The sequence below is a fragment of the Miniopterus natalensis genome, chromosome 7, assembly GCF_054644295.1.
Source record: "Miniopterus natalensis isolate mMinNat1 chromosome 7, mMinNat1.hap1, whole genome shotgun sequence".
Lineage (NCBI taxonomy): Eukaryota > Metazoa > Chordata > Mammalia > Chiroptera > Miniopteridae > Miniopterus > Miniopterus natalensis.
In genome coordinates, this window is record NC_142087.1 from 5,656,470 (window position 1) to 5,679,439 (window position 22,970).

The 22,970-nt window shown below is 46.5% G+C and overlaps 1 protein-coding gene across 2 annotated transcripts in view; it reads left to right on the forward strand.

The window, feature by feature from the left end:
* The window catches only part of RIMS4 (regulating synaptic membrane exocytosis 4), a 43,623-nt gene that overhangs the window by 8,888 nt on the left and 11,765 nt on the right, over positions 1-22,970 (forward strand). Inside the window, exon 2 of one of the 2 annotated variants that reach the window (XM_016204799.2) lies at positions 21,691-21,832. In XM_016204799.2, the coding sequence (XP_016060285.2) occupies positions 21,691-21,832 (142 nt within the window). The remainder of the gene's footprint in view (positions 1-21,690; positions 21,833-22,970) is intronic. The other variant, XM_016204800.2, reaches the window with a different exon arrangement.

Consider the following 22,970-nt stretch of genomic DNA (forward strand, 5'->3'; position numbering starts at 1 on the left):
ATATGTAGATGTTTTTCAGAAAGGGATCGCTGGTAATTTTCTAGGGAAGGCTGAGGTTTGGCTTGGTTTGGAGGCAGCGGGGAAAACCTTATGATGTGATAAGATTCATCTCTAGTCCTGTAAAACTTACAGTGTGACGACAAAGGCATTGACAAGTAGCTTCCAGGTGGGACTTATCCTGAACTGATGGGAAATAAATCTCTGAGAGGGGTGACTTGGGTAGCAAAAGAGCACGGATTTGGGAGGCCCCAAACCTGGGTCTGAGTCTCTGTCCAGTATTGGCTGTGGCTCTTGACTGTGGTATGTAACTGTTCTGGGCCTCGGCCTTGTCCTTCACAAAATGGAGTGAATAACTCCTACTGTGTGAGCATTAGAAGGCATCCATCCAAGAAATGGAGGCTGCTGCCTTTCCTGCTATTGTAGACTTCCTGGGTGCAGGAAGGGCGGGATAGTGGAAGCATACCGCCTGGGCTTGGACGCCGGGCTCTGCTCTCTCTGAAGTCATCCACTCATCTTCACTCCAAGACCAAGGAGGGATTACATGGTTTTTCCAAAGCCTCACAGCAGGTCTCTGGCCAAGTTAGGAGTAGAATCCATGTTTCTGGACTCTGTGCTGGGGCCTTTTTCTCTCCCTCAAGGTGTCCCAAGCAGCCACCCTGGACCCTGTCAGCACCTGAGACTTCAAGTCCACACCCTGTGTTTCCAGCACTTGGTGTCCCTGGAAAATGCCACCTGGAGTCACCCTGGGAGTGGGTGGGAGGATGTGTCACTAATTGGGGACTGAAATGGAGTCAATTAGTTCCTCAGTAAATGTCTGGAGGAACATCTTTCATCTTCCTGGGCCCAACACCAAGACTGGACCAGGTGCCTCTGGAGCCCATCAGGCCCAGGCCAACCTACACCCAAACCACCCGGACCCAGGAAGCTGCCACTTATGCTCAGTTCGTGTTGGGTATGCCGAGCACCGAGAGAGGGACCCCCAAACTGGGCAGCCTGGCCCTGCTGGGAATCAGGTGGGTGCCACTATTGAGGGAGAAATAAACACGTACAGGCACACCTCGTTTTATTGTACTTCACCTTACTGCGCTTCACAGGTGTTGCAGTTTTTTGTTTTTTTTTTTTACAAATTGAAGGCCCTCCACCAGCAAAAAGATTATGGTTCACTTTATTGTGAATCTTGACGAATTGCAGTGGTCTGGGCGCCCACATGGCGCTTTGTGCTGCTTTCTTTCTAGCACTTGCACAGTGTGGCTTCTGTCACTTTTCCACTGCCACACCGTGAGCCACTCCAGGTCAGGGACTGTGTGATTCTTGTCTACATTTCACCCAGGGAACAGTTTGGAGATAAAAGGTGGAGCTGAATCCCACACCTCTCTCTCCTTCCCATTCTCCTCCCCGCTCCACGTCCCCCTTTCTTCCTGCAGTAGTTGTTGGTGGCCAGGCCCTATTCTAGTTGCTGGTGAACCCAAGGTGAGCCCAGTCTTTGCCCTCATGGAGTTTACAGTCTGCTGGGTGGTGGTGGGGGTTAGACATTCGATAACCCAAAGGAACAATGAGTAATTTGATCACTGCTGTGATGAGTGTCATGTAAGACAACTGCAGGGAGCCAGAGAAGATGGAGCTGGGAGAACTGACCTGTCTGGGGATGGGAGGCGGAGCAGGGGAATGGACAGCTAGGCTGAGACCTAAGGGATGAGTGGTTGGCCAAGTGAAGGCAGGGGAGTGGGACCAGATGCCATAATGCTGAGAGCATAGGCTTGGGAGTCAGTTATGGAGGGCAGGGTTCGAATCCTGGGTTCTCTCAGTTTGTGTGGCAGTCTCCCCCTTCCCTCTTCTCTCTCTCTCACACACACACTCACATGCACACAATGGAAATATTAACCATAACTGCTTCTGCATGGCAGAATCTTGGGTAGTTTTTGCTTTCTGGATTGTACTTTTTTTTATATTTTCCAGATTTTTTACAATGGATGTGTCATGGTGAAAACTGAGGACTTCAGAGTCTGGAGCCTACACTCCCACTGATACTTGTGTGACCTTAACCACACTGTTTAATCACTTGGTGCTTCTGTTTTTCTCACTGTAAAGTGGGCATAATGATGATTAACGTATGGTGCCCATCACGGTCTGACACTTCACCTCCACTAACTCATTCAAGCCTCACAACTGCTCTGTGAGGCAGGTACTGTCACTGTCCCTGTTTACGGATGAGGAAACTGGCACAGAGAGGTTATGTTCAGTGCCCAAGATTACACAGCCAGTATGGGTCAGAGGCAGGATTCAAACCCAGCTGTCTGACTATCAGTCTGAGCTTAACCACCGGGCTATGCTGCCTACCTCACAGGGCAGGGGTGAAGGCAGTGCCATGCACACAGGTAGTGCTCTATTAATTTAATTATTATTAGTAGCTGTGCAGAGGTCCTGTGGTGGACACACAATGTTTTGAAAGCCTAGGGAAAGGAGCATGTAGTTGGGGAAATAGCAAGACCGAATCATACTAGGTCTTTAAAGTCAAGATTCTTGGACTTGAGCTTGAGGACAGTGGAGCCCCTGTTGGGTTTTTAGCAGCAAAGTGACAGATTCAGATCTGGGGTCTTCCAATATCTCTTTGGCTGCAGGCGGGAAGAATGGAGCCAAGAGTTCCAAGGATGGCTCCCTTTAGTTACAGTGACTGTCCCCAAATGACTCTGACCATTCCAGCATTGAATCCACAGACCACGGTGATGATGATGATCTGGTGTCTGGACTGGCTGCGTGGGCCAGAGCACAAGGCACGAAAAAGTCAGGAGTGTGTCACCAGGCTGGTCCGGTGATGCACAGAGGCTGGGAAGTGCCAGTTCGAAGGCAGAAACTAATGACTCTCCTGGAGATGAGGCCAGGTCAGTTCCGGCCGCGTTACATTATTAAATTTATAATCTTCATTCTAGTACTTTCCAGCAGTAATAAGAACCAAATTTAAAATGCCAGCCTTACATTTCTGGAATGAAACTCTTTTTCAAGAACTCTTGAAACCCATAATTTCTCTCCAGAGGTGAATGTCAGTGTCTTAAAAAATTAAATTAAAAAAATAAAGGAAAACCACTCTTTAGTTAAAGGTTAGGCTTGCAGGATCGTTTGTGACCCTAATCCTGGCTGGGAATTGGGAGCAAGGTCTGTATGTCTCCAGCCCCAGAAGGGGCTCAGAGTGGAACTGGGGCTAGGGATGCCTGGGGCTGCCCAGGAAATTTAAACCCCTAAATCTGGGCCTTCCTAAGGAAGAAAGGTGAGAGAGGCCTCATGCTCACCTCACCCCTAAGTGGGTGGCAAATCTGTTGGTTGGTGAAAGGGTTTGGTAAAAATTGGGCCACAGTCTCCAAAAGAATTGACTCATGTCAGACTCTTGTGAGTTTTCTCATGACCTGTTTGGGGAGTGGTAGAGAACCGTGCATCATTGCTGCTTTTAGACTGGGAAGAAAGGCCCTGATTTGGGGTCACTGTTGGGTTGCTCTCCAGCCTTCCTGACTGGGGCAAATGGGGATATGCCCACCCTATACCCTCTTTTCAGGCTGTTTTCTGGGTATGTGGGACCCCAGAATTCCCTGTCCAAAGGGCTCTGAGTCAGCTTCTGGGGTCTCTTCAGACCACTTTTTCTAGGTCCGTCTGGGGTGGGCTTTGTCCATGGCTGATGTCCTGATAGGTGGCCCCAAATTGGCAGTTTGTGGAAGTGAGGATGAAACAGATGTGCAGAGTGGGCCCCTGATATGTGGGGTGTAGGAGGTGTAGGAGTGGGGAGAGGATGATGAAGGGAAGGGGCAGGCTGCAGCTGAGGGCCAGCTCCCTTCTCCTTATTCAGCTATAGAACTCTGAGGATTCTAAATTTGAACTTGCCCTGGCCTTCAAGGTCATTATGAAGGCATATTTGTCAAAGTGGAAGGGTAAGACATATTTTATTTAATAGCCTGATTTATAACTTTTAAATATTTAGAATAAGTACGAGGTCCTCAGTTGCCCTGGGTCCTACATCATCCTTTGAACTGAGAGCGAGACAATCCAGGGATGGCCCTTCTCCTCATGGTCCCATGTCCTGGGCCCTGTGCAGACACATGGTTTGCATGGCACCTTTGTGAAAGTTAGAGGAAGAGACTTCTACCTCTAACCTCCATCCTGGGTGATTAAATTAAACATAGTACCTTCTGGCCCTGGCCGGTGTGGCTCAGTTGGTTGAGCATTGTGCACCAAGAGTTTGCCAGTTTGATTCCCGGTTCCATTCCTTATCTGGGCACATGCCTATGTCGCTGGCTCCATTCTCTGTAGGGGCTTGCAGGAGGCAGCCGGTTGATGTTTCTCTCTCACACTGATGTTTCTCTTTCTCCCCCTCTCCCTTCTTCTCTCTTTAAAAATCAATAAAAGCATATTTTTAAAAAGAGGTACCTTCTCTAGGAAGATAAATTAGAAAAAGGCTCACTTTCCTCTAGTGCCAATGGGGTCTATAGCTTGGCAAGTGAAAACAGGCTAGGTTTCAGCCCTGTGACTACCGTCAATTGGGCACCTTTGTACAGGTAGCAACCTGTTCAATATCAGTAGTTCACAGGGCCCCATCGACCTGAACCAGAGAGGAGCCATGGGCAAGACCAGAAGGGAAAGTGCTGAGGCTCCGGGATCTCGACATAATCATGAAGTCATCCTACACTTTCTGTTTTGTTTTGTGTGTTTATTGTTTTTTAGATTTCACATGTAAGTGAAATCATATAGTATTTGTTTTTTTCTGTCTGACTTATTTTACACAACATAATGCCCTCTTGGTTCTTCTATGTTGTCAAAAATGGCAAAATTTCATTCTTTTTTATGGCTAATATTCCATTATATACAGGGTCTCCTAAAAGAATATATATGCACTTTGAATGATTATAAAGTCAGTGTTTATTAACATATGGTTCATTTTCAAAATTTAAAAGACTTGACAGAAATGAATAATTTTTTTGGTCAATGCCTGTTTTCAAACTGATGACCATTCTGGTCCAAGTGCTGCTGCTAACGTGAAGCAATGGAATCACAAACATTAAGAATCATTTTGTTCAGTATTGTATGCCCTCAATTCATTGACTGTTGCTGGCTTTGTACCATAAACTTATCTTTTATGTATCCCCATAAAAAAGTCTAGTGGCCCTTTAGGGTAAATTTTCTTTGTTCAAAGCTTAGTCTGGCTTCACCCACTATTTCAAATCAGTTAAACCTGTAAAGGAGTGAAAACTAAGTTAGTTATCAGCTGTTAAAGTGTGTATGCATTTTTCGGGATACCCTATATATGTATACCACATCTTCACCCATTTGTCTATCACATGCTACACTTTTAATAATCATACTCATCATGATAGTTAATGTCTATTTTATGTTTTATGCATGCCAGGTACTCTGAGCACTTTACCTGGGTTATTCTATTGAAACAACAGAATATGAGGGGAGTATAATTGTCATATCTATTGTACAGACAAGGAGACTGAGGCTCAGAGATGATAGACTCATTTTTGGCCCAGGGCCATTCAGTAGTAAGGTCAAACACAGGCCTGCTGGTATTGAGTCTGTTAGCCTGACCACTGCTTTGTACTGCCCTTAATCATTTTTAAAAGCATTCTTTATGCAGTTAACATACTTACTGAGCCCTGTTCTTATGGGCAGGGTGGCGAAGGTAATGATGCAAGAGAGGATGGGGACCTCCTTCAGCTGAGGAGGAAGATAGGCAGAGCAGATAACTGGGTGACCAGTTGGGCAGGGGGTGCTGAGTACAGCTTTGAAGAGGAAAAGCTGTTTACCAGGCTGGACCTGGGAAAGGTGCTTCAGTCTCCTGGGTGTTCTGTAGTTTTATTTATGCTTCATGGGGACAAGGTAGGTGCATTAGGAAATAGGCACAGGGAGGAAGTGGGACCAGGAAAGATGCATGGGTGACTTAGGAAAGGCCCTTGTGCCATGCCTAGGACCCGACCCTTCTTGAAGACCAGAGCTGTGTCATCCACCACCATCCTTTTCAGAGTTAGAAAACGGAGATTAAAGGGGGAAGGAAGGGTCATTTGGTGCATTTTCACCCAGGTCGGATGTGGAACCCAGGACTCTGAGCCCTCCCAGGCTATGGCCTATACCAGGAGTGGGAGAGTCACTATTGTTTTAATTTTTTAGAACAATATTATGCTTTCACAAGTTGCAAACATTTGCAGGGTTGTACTAGCAGGCATTTCCTGCACACATACATGTTTCAGATGCTGTGCTAAGATTTTATGCATGTGACCTTGTATAGTCCTCAGAGTGAACCTCCAAGGAAGGTCCTCTTGCTGCTCCCATTTTATAGATGAGGAAATTAAGGAACTCCCCCAAGGTCGAACACCAGCAACTGGCAGAGCCAGTTTCCTTGTGTCTAATGTCCTCAGTCTATGCTGTGTGTACGCAAGGTGGAAATTTTGGGAAAATGCAAAGAAAAGTGAATCTAGTTCTATAATCCAAAAGCAGAATATTTAATCATTGGGGCCATTTCTTTTCAGTTGTGTGTGCATGCACGTGTGTGTGTGCACATGTGTGTAGGAATGCATGTTTAAACCAAGGCAGGGTCATGTTGTGATACTGTTTTGTAAACTGAAGCCACTATTTAAAAATCACCTTAAAAGGACCTTCACAGGCTGGTCTCCATAGGGACACTAATTTCTAGGATCAAGTCTGGAGCTGCGTACGATCTGTCTGTAGATCACAGACTTGCCAAGGCAGGCCCAGGGATGGCACAAGGCAGCTCACCCTGATAGCCACACTTCATTTTCCTCTCTGCTTTCTTCTCCTGTTCTTGTAAAAAAAACAAAACATTTTGAAACTGACAGACCTACCCAGGATTTTATTCCATGCCTGGCCCTGCATTTAAATGCAAGAAGCAGAAGGCTTGTGAGCTATAAATAGCCCAGGCTGCTTCTGAACGGTGGCAGGGAGAATTTGTAGGTTCTCTTTCCTCCCAACCTGGTGACCTGGATTACTTCCTTCCTGCAGTGGCTGCTTTCCTTGCTGCCTCCTCTGCCCATCGTTCATGGAGCAGAGCAAGTCCTTCTAAATGTTTAGTGAGCACTTACACTGGGCCTAGGTGCTGGCATATGGACGTGAGTGAGCCGCCAGCTCCATCACAACCTGGGGCGGTGGGGGTAGACATAGACACAGACGTCCATAAATGAAAATTTTGTCACGTGCAAGCCCAAAGAGGAGTCCCTAGGTCTGGGACTCGGGAAAGGCTTCCTTGAGGAGGGGATGCTGGAGCTGAAAAGGGGAAGAAGGGGACAGGGAACCCGGAAGGAAGTGACCTGGGAGAAAGAGTCTATGGGGACAGGAGTGTAATGCTTGGCACAGAGCAAGGTTTCGTTATTACTAAGTGATCACGTGCTTTTCGTGCACATGTCCTGGGTTGCTTTGGTGGCTTCCATGGCTTCTAGAATCCAGCAGTATTGGCTAAGGAGTGTGCTCAGCATTTCATTCACCCAGTGATTCTCAGCCTGCTCTGCACATGCCTTCCCAGCCGGAACCAGAATCCTGAGCTCCAATCCAGGATCCTGTGCTCCAACCCAGACAACTCAATTAAAAATCTCAGATGGACCTGGAAATTGTTGCTTCACATGCTCCCCAGGTGATTCCGATGTTTGACCACACACATTTGGGATTCACGGTGCCCATCCAGTCTCCCATCTGGGGACCATGCCTTAGTTCCCAGTCCAGTCTCTCTTAGATGACAGTGAAGGGAGCTCACAACCTTTCAGGATGGTTCCTTCCAGTGATGGACAGCTCGACTGCAGAGTCCTTCCCTTGTGCCTAGAGTCACCTTTACCATTAATCTTAACAGTGATGATACTGCAGATCAAATTGGTACAGTTCTTTGTTGTCCACAAAGTACTTATTTAATTCAAAGGCAAAAACTACATAGGTTTTAAAATCAGACAGACCAGCATTTAAACCACTTCTCTTTTCTTGCCCTACCCTATTAGCCATGACCTGAAACCAATGACAGCCTCCCTGTCTCAGTGTCTTCATCTCCTAAATGGAGATAATAATAGTATGTACCTCTCAGGTCACTGGAAGGATTGAGTAATGTGTGATTTCTCAATCACTTCATAATAATAATTATTATTATTACTACTATTACATAAAACATTTACATGATAAATTCAACATTCTAGAGGGGTTTTTTTGGTTTGTTTGTTTTAAATATATATTGATTTCAGAGAGAGGAAGGGAGAGAGAGATAGAAACATCAATGATGAGAGTCATTGATTGGCTGCCTCCTGCACACCCCCAACTGGGGATCAAGCCCACAACCCGGGAATGTGCCCTGATGGGGAATTGAACCGATATCTCCTGGACCCTAGGTCAATGTTCAATCACTGAGCCACACCCAGCTGGGCAACATTCTAGAGGTTTTTACTGAGTACTGAATGAATGCCCAGCCCTACTGTAGGTGCTGAGGGACATCCTGAAAAAGTTCTTACTAAATGGCTGCCATAATTATCAGTAGTAGTAGTAGTATTTGAGCCATACAGAGCTGCTGGGCTAGGTAGTAAAACCACCCACCTTTTACTAATAGGAAGATGATGCTGAGAGGGTTAGGGGGTTTCTAAAGCCCACTCAGCTGATACAAGATGGGAAGGAATTTAATCTGTCTCCTGTCTAATACTCTTCTTTTCTCCCACCTTCTGATAGCCTTTTGCAATTGTCCATATGTGAAAGAAGGAAGGAAGGGAGGGAGGGAAAGGGGGACCATTAAGCCCAGGATTATGGGTCTCCCTCAGCCATAGCCTCCATGGTTTCCTCTGTGCCAGGCAGTTTTGGGTCAGCTTTGTGGTCCTTTCTTCTCTCCCTCCACAATATTCCAGCAGAGAGATCCAGTTCTGGTGTCTTTGAATATCTTGCAGGCATAAAGGGGTCCTCGGGGAGCACCATGTGGCCTGGTTGCTCAGCCGGCTGCCCTGGGTTCGGTTTGCAGTCTGAGTGTGGTCTGGGTCTTCAGATCTGCTCTAGCAGCTACAGTTGCAGCCAACACCTTGTCCACAGTCTGCATTCCCACTCCACCCTGAGTCACTGCCTAGTGCCCACAGTGTGGCCTCTCCGAGTCCAGGCCCCACCCAGTTTGTTGGCCCCAGGCTGGCCCTTGCTGGCTATAGAATGCCCCCTGCTCTTGGTCTCCTCACTGTTCCAGAGTCGTAAACAGAGTTTTGGCCACTGAGTTCTCTCTCCCAGAGGACTGCCATTCAACCTGATCTCCCTCTACTGGTTAAAAGGCCCTGTCCCCAAGTAAAGAAACCACACACATTAACGAGGAAATGAGAACTGTAGTTAGAAGAGGGCCTCTGTTGCTAGCGACGTAGATCCCAAGCCAGTGGCTCTCATGTCTGTTATCCTGTACAACATGTGACTAAGGCTTTCCCCCTGTAAGCCTTTCTCTGAGCTTGCTTTCTCTCTTGTACCCCCTCAGCTGCCCTGTTCCTGTCTCTCCTTCCATCTACTTCATTAATCATGCAAATCTGATTTCTAGTAGCCTCTGACAGTGGAAAAACCCTGGGTTGAGAGTCAGGAGACAGGTTCTAGAGCAGTGCTATTCAGTAGAAACTGCTGTGATGATGGCCATAGGGGATTATTCAGTTCTTGAAATGTGGTTAGTGCAACTGAAGAACCAAATTCTTAATTTTTAAAATTTTAATTAAGTTAAGTGGTCACATGTGGCTAGTGGATACTATATTGGGCAACACAGCCCTGGACCCAGCTCTATATGTGCTGAGCTGTGAGACCTTGATCAAGTTTCTAACCCTCTCTGGGAAGATAAAAGGGTATAGCAGGATAGATAGGGACTGGCAGAGGGTCTGTGGTTGTACCAAGGAGGGGCACTGGCCAGCCTGGGGAGACGTGGGGCAGACCCCTGGAAGAACCCTGGAAGAATTCACATGGGAAGTGAGGTGAGGAACTTTTTCCTGTCCCTTGGAAGTTTGCCTTGACTGTCACTTGGCCAATGATGGGGCAACTTGAATACAAAGGGAGGCTGGTGGCTTCCCCTTCCTCAGGAGGCTGGGTGGCCTGTGGTAGCTCTCTTGTATTTCAGCTTCTGCCTGAGCCTCTGTCCTTAGAGTTAAAAATAGCCAAGGATGGGAGCACAAGGACATGCTGTCCTTCTCTGCCATGGAGTAGGGATTTTGCTACCTGATCTCACAGGGGGCTGCAGGGTGGCAGGTTTGAGAAGCCAGCAGTTTAAAGAATTATCTATTCCTGCCCCCTTGAGGAGAAGCACAGACTTCTCTTTCCCCACTCTGAGATGACTCTAAATGAGCTATGGAATGTCACTGCTCGAAGGGCCCTCCAGGCCTGGGACCTTGGCAGACATCACCAATTAATTAAGCCCCACCCCCTTTCCTGGGACCATGATAGGAATCACCAATCAGTCACGGCACCCTTTTCTGCCAAGTCCAGACAGTCTAAGAATTCTTTTTTTTTTTTTTTTTTAATTTATCTTTATTGATTTCAGAGAGAGGAAGGGAGAGGGAGAGAGAGAGATAGAAACATCAATGATGAGAGAGTCATTGATCTGCTGCAGCCCGCAACTGGGGCATGTGCCCTGACCGGGAATCGAACCCTGATCGCCTGGATCCTAGGCCAATGCTCAACCGCTGAGCCATGCCCGGCTGGGCAAGAATTCTTAACATGGGGTACTTTAGGTAATAGCCACCAGAGTTAGCAAAAATAAGAAAATGTATTATCATCATAATCTAGTCCAGTCCCCTCACGGTGGGGAAACTAAAGCTCAGAGAGGGGCAGAAACTTGTCTGATGTCACATAGGAAGTCCATGGTGAAGCAGGGACCAGACCCAGTAGCTCTAACTCTCTGATGAGGCTCCCCCCTCTCTTTAGAATTAGAGCACCCTCTTTTCCATGAGAACTGTCCAGAAGAAAGGCTTTTAACTCGTGGACTGCAAGCCTCAAATTTCTACGCAACATATTGTGTATATGTGCTGACAGGTAGTTTTTTCATCAGCGTCTCAAGAGGTTCCTTGCACAACCAAGAAAGACCAAGAAATCAGGAAAAAAGAGAGTGAGTGAAATAGGCCAAAGTATTGCTACTGAAAGTGTGGGGCACAGGCCAGCAGCATGGGCCTCACCTTCCTCTCACTCTAAAAACAACAATAAAAATGCTTAAAAAAAGAGAGAAAGAAGTATGTGGGCTGTGTTTGGTGAATGATGAGTGACCCAGTATGGATGGAACACTTGGTACATGCATGGCATCAGACTTGTGGTATACATTTGGGGCAGATCATGAAAGCCTTGAGTACTGTGCTTATTAGACTCTACTTTGGCCCACAACTCAACTTCTTCCAGCGCTTGCTCAGGTTTTTCCAAGTGCAGGTAGGAATGGCTTCCTGGGAAAAGGCTGCCAATTGTGAGGACTGTAAGTTGTCTTCCCTCTAGTGATTGCTGAGATGCCCCTTCTTCAGAAATTCTTCCCATGCTACCTGGAATAGAGTGAATGACCTTCCCCTTACCACCCCTGCTGGGTGTAGGACTTCCCCTCCCCCAAATGCATTTATGCTGCATTAAAAACTCTTTGTGCTCAGCTTATATTTTGGTTCCACATACTTGCCTTCTCTCTACATGTTTTGCATTTATCAGTATAACTCTTGGTTGCAAACTTCCAGAAGGTAGTACTTGCATCTACAATAAAATCTTATTATGATTTTATTTGCAATCAACTTTAATTCATTATTGAAATAATTCTACTTACAACCCAGACCCTCCCTCTACTTCCAGTTCTGTATTAATCACTCTTCTTATTACTCTTATAATACTGTGTATATCTCTGCCCTTGAACCATCCTATGTTGTAATTATAACACCTTGTGTTATAAAAACCCCTTTATTTGTCTGTCTCCTGGCAGACTGGAAGTTTCAGCAAGGTCTGGGTTTAATTCATCTGTGTTATGAGTCTTCAGCACAGGCCCTGAGCAGGCACTTAGTAAGAGTTTGTTGAATGAAAATTACTTAGGTGTTTCAATCTCCCCTCCCCCTCCACTAACTATAGGCTCCTGATAGACAATGACTGTGTCTTATTAAATCCCCAATGCCAAGAAAAGCATGGCATAGGGAATGAGCTCAGTGAATGTCTATTTTATTGGATAAGTAAAAATACATTTCATTCCAGGGACAGTTACGAAGTACATTCATATACATTACCCAGTTGATCTCAAAATTTTCAGATTCTCCCAGTCTGGTGTTCTTAAATCCTTATCATGGGCTCTTTGCCTTCCTTGCTCTCACCCATTTAATTTTTCATCTTTACGATCTCTCCCATTTTACCCTTCAAATCATCATAGCAGAAGGTCTGAGGAATTCACTGCCCCCCCCCTTCCCCAGTGTAAAGCAACCTAAAGGGCAAGTTGTACTCTGATCTGCTCTGAACCAAGATCATGCTACTTAGCAGCTTTGCCACAATGGGCAGGCTCATTGATCTCCCTCAGTCAGCATTTTCTTCTGAAAATGGAGACAGTAGTGGTTGTGAGGATTAAATGAAGTAATATAAATTGAGCACCTATTATGAGCTCTGGTTGAACTTAGTAAGTGGAAGTTCCTGTCCATATGGAATGGTGGACTTTGAGGCATCAACAAGCCAGTGGAAAGGAATTGTGGTTTAATAACAAGCGCGGAATTGGGTTGCCGAGTTGTTTTGGGATCTCTCCCTGCGAGCTGCCACCTTTTCCCCAGGGAAGCCTAGGCCTTTGCCCCTGCCCAGTACCACGGACAGTTCCCCCTGCGTCTGGCTAGCTGTGTGGCTACTGCACTTAGCATCTAAACTGCATTTAATCACAAGTGATAGTTTTATTGTATGTAGCAACAAGAGAAATAAAACATGTCAGAATTTACCTCTGACTTGCCATCATCTGTCAGTCATATCTTAATTTTAGAGATTTTGAAAAATGTATGTCTTAGAATCAATGAAGTGATGACAAATTATGAGAGAGAATATCAGTGAGCAGTTGACCATTGATCTTTGAACAGGTTAGTACTTATAATAGCCGGCACTTATTGAATGCTTACCATGTTCCAGGTCCTTTTTAATTTTTTACTTTTTATTGATTTCAGAGAGAGGAAGGGAGAGGGAGAGAGAGAAACATTGACGTGAGAGAGAAATATTAGTTGCCTCCCACCCTCACCCTGACCTGGGATCGAACCTGTAATCCAGGCATGTGCTTTGAAAGGATGACCTGGGAGCAAACCCAAAACCTTTTTGGTGTACAGGACGACACTCCAACCAACTGAGCCACACTGGCCAGGGCCAGGCCTTTTTCACTCCTTTCTCTCCTGTCCTGGGTGCTGTCTGCCCTCTGCACATTCATTTAACAAATATTATTTGGAAAAGATAAATTATTTGGAGTCAGATAGACAGTTAATTAACTGTTTTCCCACCATCCTTCCTCCCAAAATATTCCAGGCCTGAGCCTCATTTCTTTAGAACATTGCTTCCTGCTGAAAGATGATATAATGTGTTAACCTTTTCAGTCCACATCATGCTTAGACCATTTAAAAAGGATTTCAAATGCATAGCACATGACCCAACAGTTTCACTCCTGGGTATGCACCCAGAAGAAATGTGCACAAGTGGTCACCAAAACACACATACAAGAATGTGTTTGACAGAGCTATTTGTAATATCCCTAAATTGGGAACTACCCAACTTCTCATCAGCACTGGAAAGGATGAAAACAATTTTGATGTACTCACACAATATAAGACAGTAAAGCCACGAGGATGAATGAACTACAATGAAACAGTCAGCGTAGGTGAACTTCACAAGCATAATGTTGAGTGAAAGAAGTCACACGCTAAAGAATGTATACTGGGTGGCTCTATGTATCTGAAAGTGCAAAATAGGCAAAACCAGACTGTGATGTTAGAAATCAGGATAATGCTACTTTTGGAGGGGATGTAACAGCTACTCATGAGGGGCTTCTGGGGACATTGGTAATGTTCTGTTTCTTGATCTGAATGCTGGCTGCATAGATGAGTACACTTTTACACACAGACCTGGGTTTAAAACCTAGCTCTGTCTTGTCTAGTGTAACCTTGTACAAGTTGCTGAACTGCTCTGAGCCTGTTTCCTTTTTGTAAAGTTAGGATAAAAGTACTTGACTCTCAGAGTTATGGCTAAATTTTATATATATATAAATTATATATATTCCCCCCAAATGTATACACACACTTTGAATAATTATAAAAGTAATGTTTGTTTATTTTCTATTTTTATTTTTAAAAAAATATTTTTATTGATTTCAGAGAGAGGAAGGGAGAGAGAAAGACAGCAACATCAATGATGAGAGAGAGTCATTGATCGACTGCCTCCTGCACCGCCCCCCCCACTGGGGTTTAAGCCCACAACCTGGGCATGTGCCCTGACTGGGAATTGAACCAGGATCTCCTAGATCATAGGCTGGTGCTCAACTGCTGAGCCACACCGGATGGGAAAAAGCAGTGTTTATTAAAATACGTTTCATTTTCAAAATTGAGCTATCAGCTGTTAAAGTGTGTATACATGTTTTGGGACACCCTGTATATGTGCCTGGTACAGGGTAAAATTTAAATAATATTATATGTTATATATAAGTGATGTTATATATAGTATTGTGTGTGTGTGTGTGTGTGTGTGTGTGTGTGTCTGGTACAGGGTAAATGCTAAAAATGTTTTCTGTTCTAATAATTTATTGTCATCATTTTATTATCCTGTTCCTTATGAACAACTGCTTTTGGGAGAAGGCATATTAAGCACATTCATATTCAGTTATAAACAACTGAGTGAGAATTTGCATGTGTCTTGGGGACACATCCTGAGAATGGATAACGCTACTTTTGGAGGGGATGTAACAGCTACTCATGAGGGGCTTCTGGGGACATTGGTAATGTTCTGTTTCTTGAACAGAACACAGTTGTGGGATGGGCAATGCCAGGTGCTGTCCTGGGTGCTGAATCAAAGTAAAGGAGGAGTTTGATCAGGGAAGTCTTTGTGGACGAGATGGCATTTGAATTCTGTGGAAGGACAAAGTGAGTTAATGATTCAGTAAAAACATGGTTATTGGCACCAGAAAGACCCGGCCTTGAATTCCAGCTCTGCCCTTCGTAGTTATGTGTCCTTGGGAACGTTACTTAACCTTTTTTTTAAAAAAAATATGTCTTTATTGATTTTAGAGAGAGAGGGGGAGAGAGAGAGAGAGAGAGAGAAATAGAAACATCAATGATGAGAGAGTCATTGATCAGCTGCCTCCTGCACGCCCCCCTACTGGGGATCGAGCCCGAAACCCAGGCATGTGCCCTGACTGGGAATCGAGCCTTGATCTCCTGGATCCTAGGTTGATGCTCAACCGCTGAGCCACACTGGCCAGGCTTATTTAACCTTCTTGATCCTCATTTTATTACCCTGAAAAATCAGATAGTAGTTATCTCATAACTTATTGTGAGAACCAAATGAGATGATACCTATGTCAAACACTTGACTTAGCATCTGGCAAAATGTTAATAATAATTTTAATAATAGCCACCTTTGCTGAGTGCTTACTGAGTACCACCAACCACCTTGGATGTCCTGAGGATTAAATGTTATTATATTATTACATTACCTTATTGTTATATTTAATCCTCACAAAAGCCCTAAGAGTTTGGTGAGTGCCTGATAAATTATAAGTGTTATTTAAAGCTTAGCTCTGGAGGATGGTTAGAATTTTGATAGGGTGAGGGAGGGAGGAAAGTAAAGAAGAGAAAACCAGGATGAGGAAGTTATTGAGGATGCACATGAGCAATGAGGTGCCTGGCTGGGCTGGGGTGTGGAGACTGAGGTAGACCAGGAGTAGATGGGGAGGGAATCAGGTCGTGGAGGGTCGTGAATGCTTGGGTGCAAAAGTTGAACCTAATTTGGCAGGCAGTGGGGAGTCTTTCTAAGGCTTTAATGGGATTATAGCATGATTGAAGGTGTGACTTATTTATGAATTTGTATTTTACCTTCATTTACATTATAGAATTAATCCATTATCTCTAAAACTTCAAGAGACAGAGAAGCATACAAAAGAGAAAATCTCCCCAGTGTGCTGGTTGGAGTACAGATTAGTACAATTCCTTTGGAAAATGATTTGTCAGTGTCTGCTAAAGCTGAACAAAGGCTGCCCCATGACCCAGCAATTCCACTCCCAGGTACAGTTCTAAGAGACCTGGGTACAAATGTTCACCAGGCCATGCACTAAAGTAATTATAGCAGCATTATTCTTAATAGACCCAAACTGGAAAGAAAATCAAATGTCCATCAGTGGTACAATGGATGAATATATTGTGGTATATTCATACCGTGGAATACTACATAGGAGAGGTGACAAGTCATCCATAACTACATACAACAGTATGGATAGATCTCATGCAATCAACACAATATTGAGCAGAAGAAGCCCCTTTGCCCCCAAAGGCCATGCTCTGTATATAAAGTTCAAAACCAGGCAAAACTAATATCTCATATTAGAGATCAGGATAGTGGCTACCCTTGTGGAGCAAGATAGAGCCTGGAAGACAGCACAAGTAGGCTTTGGGGATCCCAGTAAAACTCTGGTTCTTCACCTCGGTGCTGGTTACATGAGGACGTTTAGTTTGTGAAAATTCATCAGGCTGTACACTTAAGGTTTGTGCATTTTTCTCTATACATCTTGTACTAAATGAAAAGGTTACAAAATGCTCTTCCACACTCCTCTTCTAAAACCTTTCTCCCTACAGTTATTCCCCATCAGCAGTTTGGTTCATATCCTCCCAGATTTTTCTGTGTCTATGCACAAAGATAAAGACAAAGATATGCATAATCTATAGCTTTACAAAAGCAGTATTATGTCTTAAATACCATCCACAGCATGTGTGTTTTTAGCTTAGTGTGTTGAGGCAGTCTTTCTGTATTACTGTATACGTAGATCTACATGATTCTTAAATAGTTGCACAATGTTCTACTGTGGGATGTGTCATTTTGTAAACTGGTCCCCCGCTGATGGGCAGTTAATTCCAGCATTTCATTGGTGTAAACGATACTGTGAGGAACCTTTTTATACATATCTTTGTGTACTTTTGTGACTATTTGTGTAAAGTGAATTAGTAGGAGTGGAATATCTTGGTCTGAACTTAAGATAGTTAATCAGTTAGCAGTTTGTTGGGGGGGGGACCAGTTAGACCAGAGAGACCAGTTAGGCGGCTGTTAAAATAGTTTAGACTTTGAAGGTGGTTGGATGTGAAAAGGGATACGAAGGGAGAGATATAAGAGATGTTAAGGGCAAAGACTTTATATGATTTGGCATTGATGGGAGAGAGGCCCTGGGGGTTCTGCGTCCAGGTGACTGGGAAGGTTGAGGAGGTGACTGGGGAAAGTGGGGCCGGGGTGGGTGTGGTTTTGGCCAGCTCGCATCCAAGGAGCCTGCTCATTCATCATCAGGTGGTGCTCTCCGCAGTGCTGTTCGAAGTGTTGCTCTTGACAGGGGCTACTGAGTGAGGCATAGGATTCCCCTAGGGTGGTCCTCATGTTGCTGGAAGGGAATGAAATCAGCAAGGGAGAGGATCTAGAGGAGAGAGAGAATCCAAAGAATAGAATGGTGAGGTCCTAACATACAGGGATGGTGGTCGTGGTCATAGACAGGAGGAAACTTGCTAGAATTCACGATCACAGAGGCCAGAGGAGGAGGGATCTGAAGTAACTATTGTTCAAAGGATGAACTAATCAGTAGCCTGTGTTAGTGCCCCTCCCTCTGGCTCCCCAATGGGTGTTATCATTACATCTTGTACTTGCTCTTCAAAGCACTTAACACACTTGTGATTAATCCATGTGATCATCTGTTGGGTGTCTGCCTCCCTCTCTGCACTGTGAGCTCCGTGGAGGCAGGGACTCTCACTCTAGGTCCCCAGCATCAAGCATGGTGCTTGGCACACAGTGGTGTTGGTTCCCTAAGCGTTTGCTGCCTCCTGCAGGACTCCAGCTGTCCACACACCCTCTCTCTCCCTTAAACCCACACACAATACTCTGCACAGTTGGGGAGAAAGAGGGACTTAGGTCCCTGCAGGAGAAAAGCTGTACATTTTGAGTTCTGGGTGTAGCAAGTGTGAGTGGGTGGCCAAAAATGGGTCATTCGAATTCCGTTTATTGTATATCACAGTGGCCAGCCACAGTTGGTACCCAGAGTTTACAGGACTCCACTCCAGACCTCGGCAGTGGAGCATTCTGATAATCTGGGATGATGAAGCCTCTCTTATTGGTGGAGACCAAACTCGGAAGTGCGTTTAATATCTTCACTCAGCGTATGTTTCTTGATTGAATGAAAATGCCACAGTTCAGGCGTTAGGGGCTGAGATAAGGCCCTTGTATGAGGTCGGAGCCATCATTAGACCGGTTCAGCAAGCCGTATGAACAGAGTGGTGGAGTGGAAGCCGCACTGTAGGAGACGGGAGTGCGTGGTCGGTGACACAGGTGGAGAGGCTGTTCTCTGAAGAAATGTGTTGGTTGAAGGAGGTGGTGGAAGAAGCGAAGCCTTGAACAGACTTGCAGGAGGAGTAGAAAGAGCCAGAAGATGGAGGGGTGGCAGATTCAAGGTCCAGAGAGGACAAGGGGTGGGAGGAGTTTTCAGTGAGGGTGGGAGGAGGTGGGATGGGGAGAAGAGATGGCAGTTCAGCCTTGGCAAGGAGGTCACCCCTCCCTCTCAGAGAGGAGAGGAGGGGCGAGGGGCAGGTTGGAAGGTCTGAGGATGGTGAAATTTGGAACTGAGAAAGAGCAAGTCAGAGAGAACACATCTTTTTGGCCAAGCAGGAGAAAGGTCATCTGTGGGGATGGATGGGGCTGTGGGGTGGGGAGTGGGAAAGCACTGGGACAGTCACTTTGGGGACTGACTGCGTGAGCAAGAGATGGCCAATGGATGGGTTAGATGGTGGACCTTGTAGTGGTTGGGTACATCTGTGGTTCCAGATTGGGGACTCATGAGGTGGGGAAGGTGACATGTCGGGGGATATGCAAGACAGTAGGCTTGGGCAGATTTGGGGAGTGCTGGGAGGTCTCTCTCTGCAACAGCTGTGGCCATTTTTGTTTGGCACCTACTTTATGCCAGGCTCTGTGGTAAATGTTCTTCCATTTAACCTTCTCAGCAGCTCCATGGGTTAGATGCTGCCCAAGGTCATCTTGCCCCTGACTGCCTGAGCCGTTGATTGCAAAGCCAGGCTCACCTGTGTGGTGACTCACGCCCATCCAGGAGCCCAAATAGGGTTCTGGATGTGGGACGATTTGGGGCTTCACAAATGTGAAGCCCACCTCTCCAAACCTCCTCCTCAGCCCCCATGGGGCCCGAGCTGTTGTCATGTTCTGGCCCTGCCCTTTGCCAGGAGAATTGTGTCAGACCCTGGTCGGCGGGGCTGAGCCGGTGTGAGGCTCCAGAACAGGGCTCAGTGGGGAGCTAGAAATCCCAGGCAGGGATCTGGCGTTTGTCCCTGGACATAAGACTGTGCTTGTGTGTATGTGTGAGTGGAGGAGGGACCTCTCTGTGCCTGTGAGTCTGTTTCTGAGTGCGCACGTGTTTCAGAACCTTTCTCTGTGCCTCTGTAGCACTATACACAGAGAAACAGAAATACTGGGGAGGCGATGCTGCAGAAACAAATTAGTGAAAGAACAAATGGTGGAATGAAGGGAACACAGACAGAGGGACACACACGTTGCCCCATGTGTTCAGAAACTCAGGGTGGCACACATAGAAATGCAGTGTCAGTTTTTCCATGTGCTTTCTTGAGTGGGTTGGCGTATACCTTGGATATGGATATGTGTCTGTGTGTGTGACTGGCCTCAGAAACACAGCGTGAAAAGTCTGTAGAGACCCATGGAAACACAAATGTGGATGCTCAGACATATATAAGCACACTGTGTCTTTGCACATATATTCCTGTGTGTGTTACTGTGTGTTTTTCTGAGTATATGGGCACCTGTATCTGAATAACACAGGTACATGTGGGAGACAAATGTGAGTGCACACTCTGGAAACACGCAGAGTGTCTATATCTGTGTGTCTGTGTCCTAAAGTCAGGAGGAAGGGGACACCATCATTGAGCTGGGAGGAGGGAGGCTGGGAGAAGGCCAGTGGCAGGCATTCTGGCCTTGCTTTGTCTCCTGGCATGGAGACCTAGCTCTCCTTTTCTCTTGTCACGCAGGATGATGGGATTTGGGTCGTGATGCTTTCCCCCAGGGGGTCAGCAAGCACTGGGGAAGTGCCTGAGGTATGCCAGCTCATCCCAGACCTTGTGGGGAAGATCCCACTAAAGATCCACCTTGCCTCTAGCAAAGCCTCAGTCCCTACAGGGTGGCGACAGGTGGAAAGCTTACCGTGATCACCAGGCTGTGGAGCACAGAACAAAGAGACCCTCCTGGCGTCAGATCCTGGCTCCTGCCCTTTCTGGTTCTTGCCCTTTCTGGCTCTTCAGATGTGAACAAATCACTTAGCCTCTGTACCTCATGTCCCTGGTATTGAAGCAGGGAGAGCAGAAGCATCCACTTAATGGGTGCTGGGGAGAATTAAGACCACTCTCAGGGTAGACCCTCCTTCATCCAGCTGGTGTTAATTGAACACCTACTATGGCCGGACCTGTTCTAGCTCAGGTGTTTCAACAGTGAACAAAACAAAGCTCTCTGCCTTACCAAGTTTGCCTTCTTTGTGGAGAAAGCTGGTCAATAAACCAAGAATGCACCCTGTGTCCGGGGTGGTAAGTTAGGAAGAAAGGCACAGCAGGGTGATAGGGCTGACGGGGGCAGGGGTGTGAGCTCCAGGGAGTGGCCAGGGAAGGTCTTGAATAGGATGATATTGGATCACAGAGAGGAAACGATACATTGAGCTGCTGCAGGGGAGGGGTTGCCCAAGGGGAGGGAATAGCAAGGGCAGAAGGCTGTTTGTCTTCATGAAAACCCTGTTGTTTTCCCATTTCACAGTTGGGAAAATGGAGGCACAGAGAGGTTGAATAATTTGCCCGAAGTCTCACAGCCAATGAGAAAGAAATCTAGGATTTGAACCTGGACAGCCTGGTTCCAGAGCCAGTGATCTTAATTGGTGGTGCTCAATCGGGGGTGACTTTTACCCCCCAGGGGATATTTGGCAATGTCTTGGCGCATATTTGATTGCTACACTGGATTGGAGGGTGCTACTCGCATTTACTGGGTAGAGGCCAGGATAACCATGAGACTTTTACAATGCACAGGACACCCCTGACATCAAAACAGTATCCCACCCAAATTGCCAGTCATGCTGGAATTGAGAAACCCTGCAAAGCACATGACAAGGGTGTGACATATAGCAGGTGCTCAATGAATAATAGCTGGAGAGGAGCAGGAGAGAGGATTTGGAGAAGGCTACAGGGGAGACGTGAGTTCTAATTCAAAGGGGAGAGACAGTCCACGTAAATGAACCCATTAGTTAAGAGAGCACATGTGCTACTGTTTTTTGGGTGGGTATGAATGGCAGACTGCCCAGGGAGGGTGGCTGCAGGTGAAGCTGGTGGTAGGAGGAGGTTGATGGATTGGGGATGGGGGCCAAAGCTGGGCAGCAACCAGCCACTGAAATGCTAACCAGCCGTCTTGCCTCTCTGTCTCCTCCCACCCTGTGTCTCTCTCCCTATCTCTCTCGGCCTCTCTGCCAAGAAGGAGACAGCCGGAGGCTGAAGGGGGCCATTCAGAGGAGCACGGAGACGGGCCTGGCGGTGGAGATGCCCAGCCGGACTCTGCGCCAGACCAGCCATGAGTCCATCGAGGACAGCATGAACAGCTATGGCTCGGAGGGCAAGTGAGTGTGGAGCCTGGCCTGCCCACGGGCCTCCTGGCTCTCGGTCTTCCCTGGCGCAGGGCCGGAGGACCTCAGACTTTGAGGGGCATTGGCTGAGGGTTCCCGGGCTGTCCCATCTCAGAAAGGAAGTGATGAAGCAAGGAAGCTCTGAGGAAGGGCAAGGAGACCCAGACTCTGGAGCCTGATTCTCTAGATTTGAATCCTGGCTCCACCACTCACTGGCTGTGTGACCTTAGTCAGTTCATCTCCCTATGTCTCAGGTTCATCTGTAAAATGAGGATAAATACCTCAAAGGGGTGTTAGGAAGACTGAGTGGGTTTATTTTTATAAAAAGCATAAGACAGTGCTCAGCCTTTACCTCACCTCCCCTCCTCATTTTGGGCCCTGCCTTGCAGCTGGGGGCTTCTGCTGGCTGAAAGCCTTCCCACCCCCGGCCCCTCCTAAACTGGGGATCTGTGGCCTCTGTGAATGGCCTTGCCTTGGCAGGTTACTGCCGTACCACCCACCTCCTAGGGAGGCTTTTCGGAGGGCGAGAAGAGGAGGACTGCGGAAGGGGGGGGGGGGGGGACCACGACAGGAACAAATGTTTTCTTTAACCTGAGAAACTTGGCAAGGCAGCAAAACTTGGAGGGAGGTATTCTGGGCATCTGGGTAGTAGTGGGTCCCTGCTGAGTTTCAGGGGGTCAGGAGGTTTGAGTCCTAGTCCTGGCTCTGCCACTGACCGCAAGTGGCCTTGGGCATGTTCTTGGCCTGTCTAAGCATCGGGTGGCCAGCAAACATCTCGTCTGTTGGCTTCCAGGCGGGTCAGAGGACCAGGTCACAGGAGGGTGCTGTGGTGCCCTGAGCAGCGGTAGGAAGTCAAACCCATATTCCCATTTTATAGAATAGGAGGCAAAGGCTCCCAAATGCCACACAACTTTCTCCCAGAGGAGCAGCGTAGGAGGGTAATAAAGTTGTGAGGATTAAGGAGTTACTATATGTGAAAGTACTTAGAATAGTGACCGACACGTAGCAAGCACTATTATTATTCGCTGTGATTGATGATTGTTGTTCGTTGTTAACTTAGCCATTGTTATTTGGGTATTTTGCTCCTTCAGGTCAATTGCATGAGCCCCCCTAAATACAATCATGCCTATAA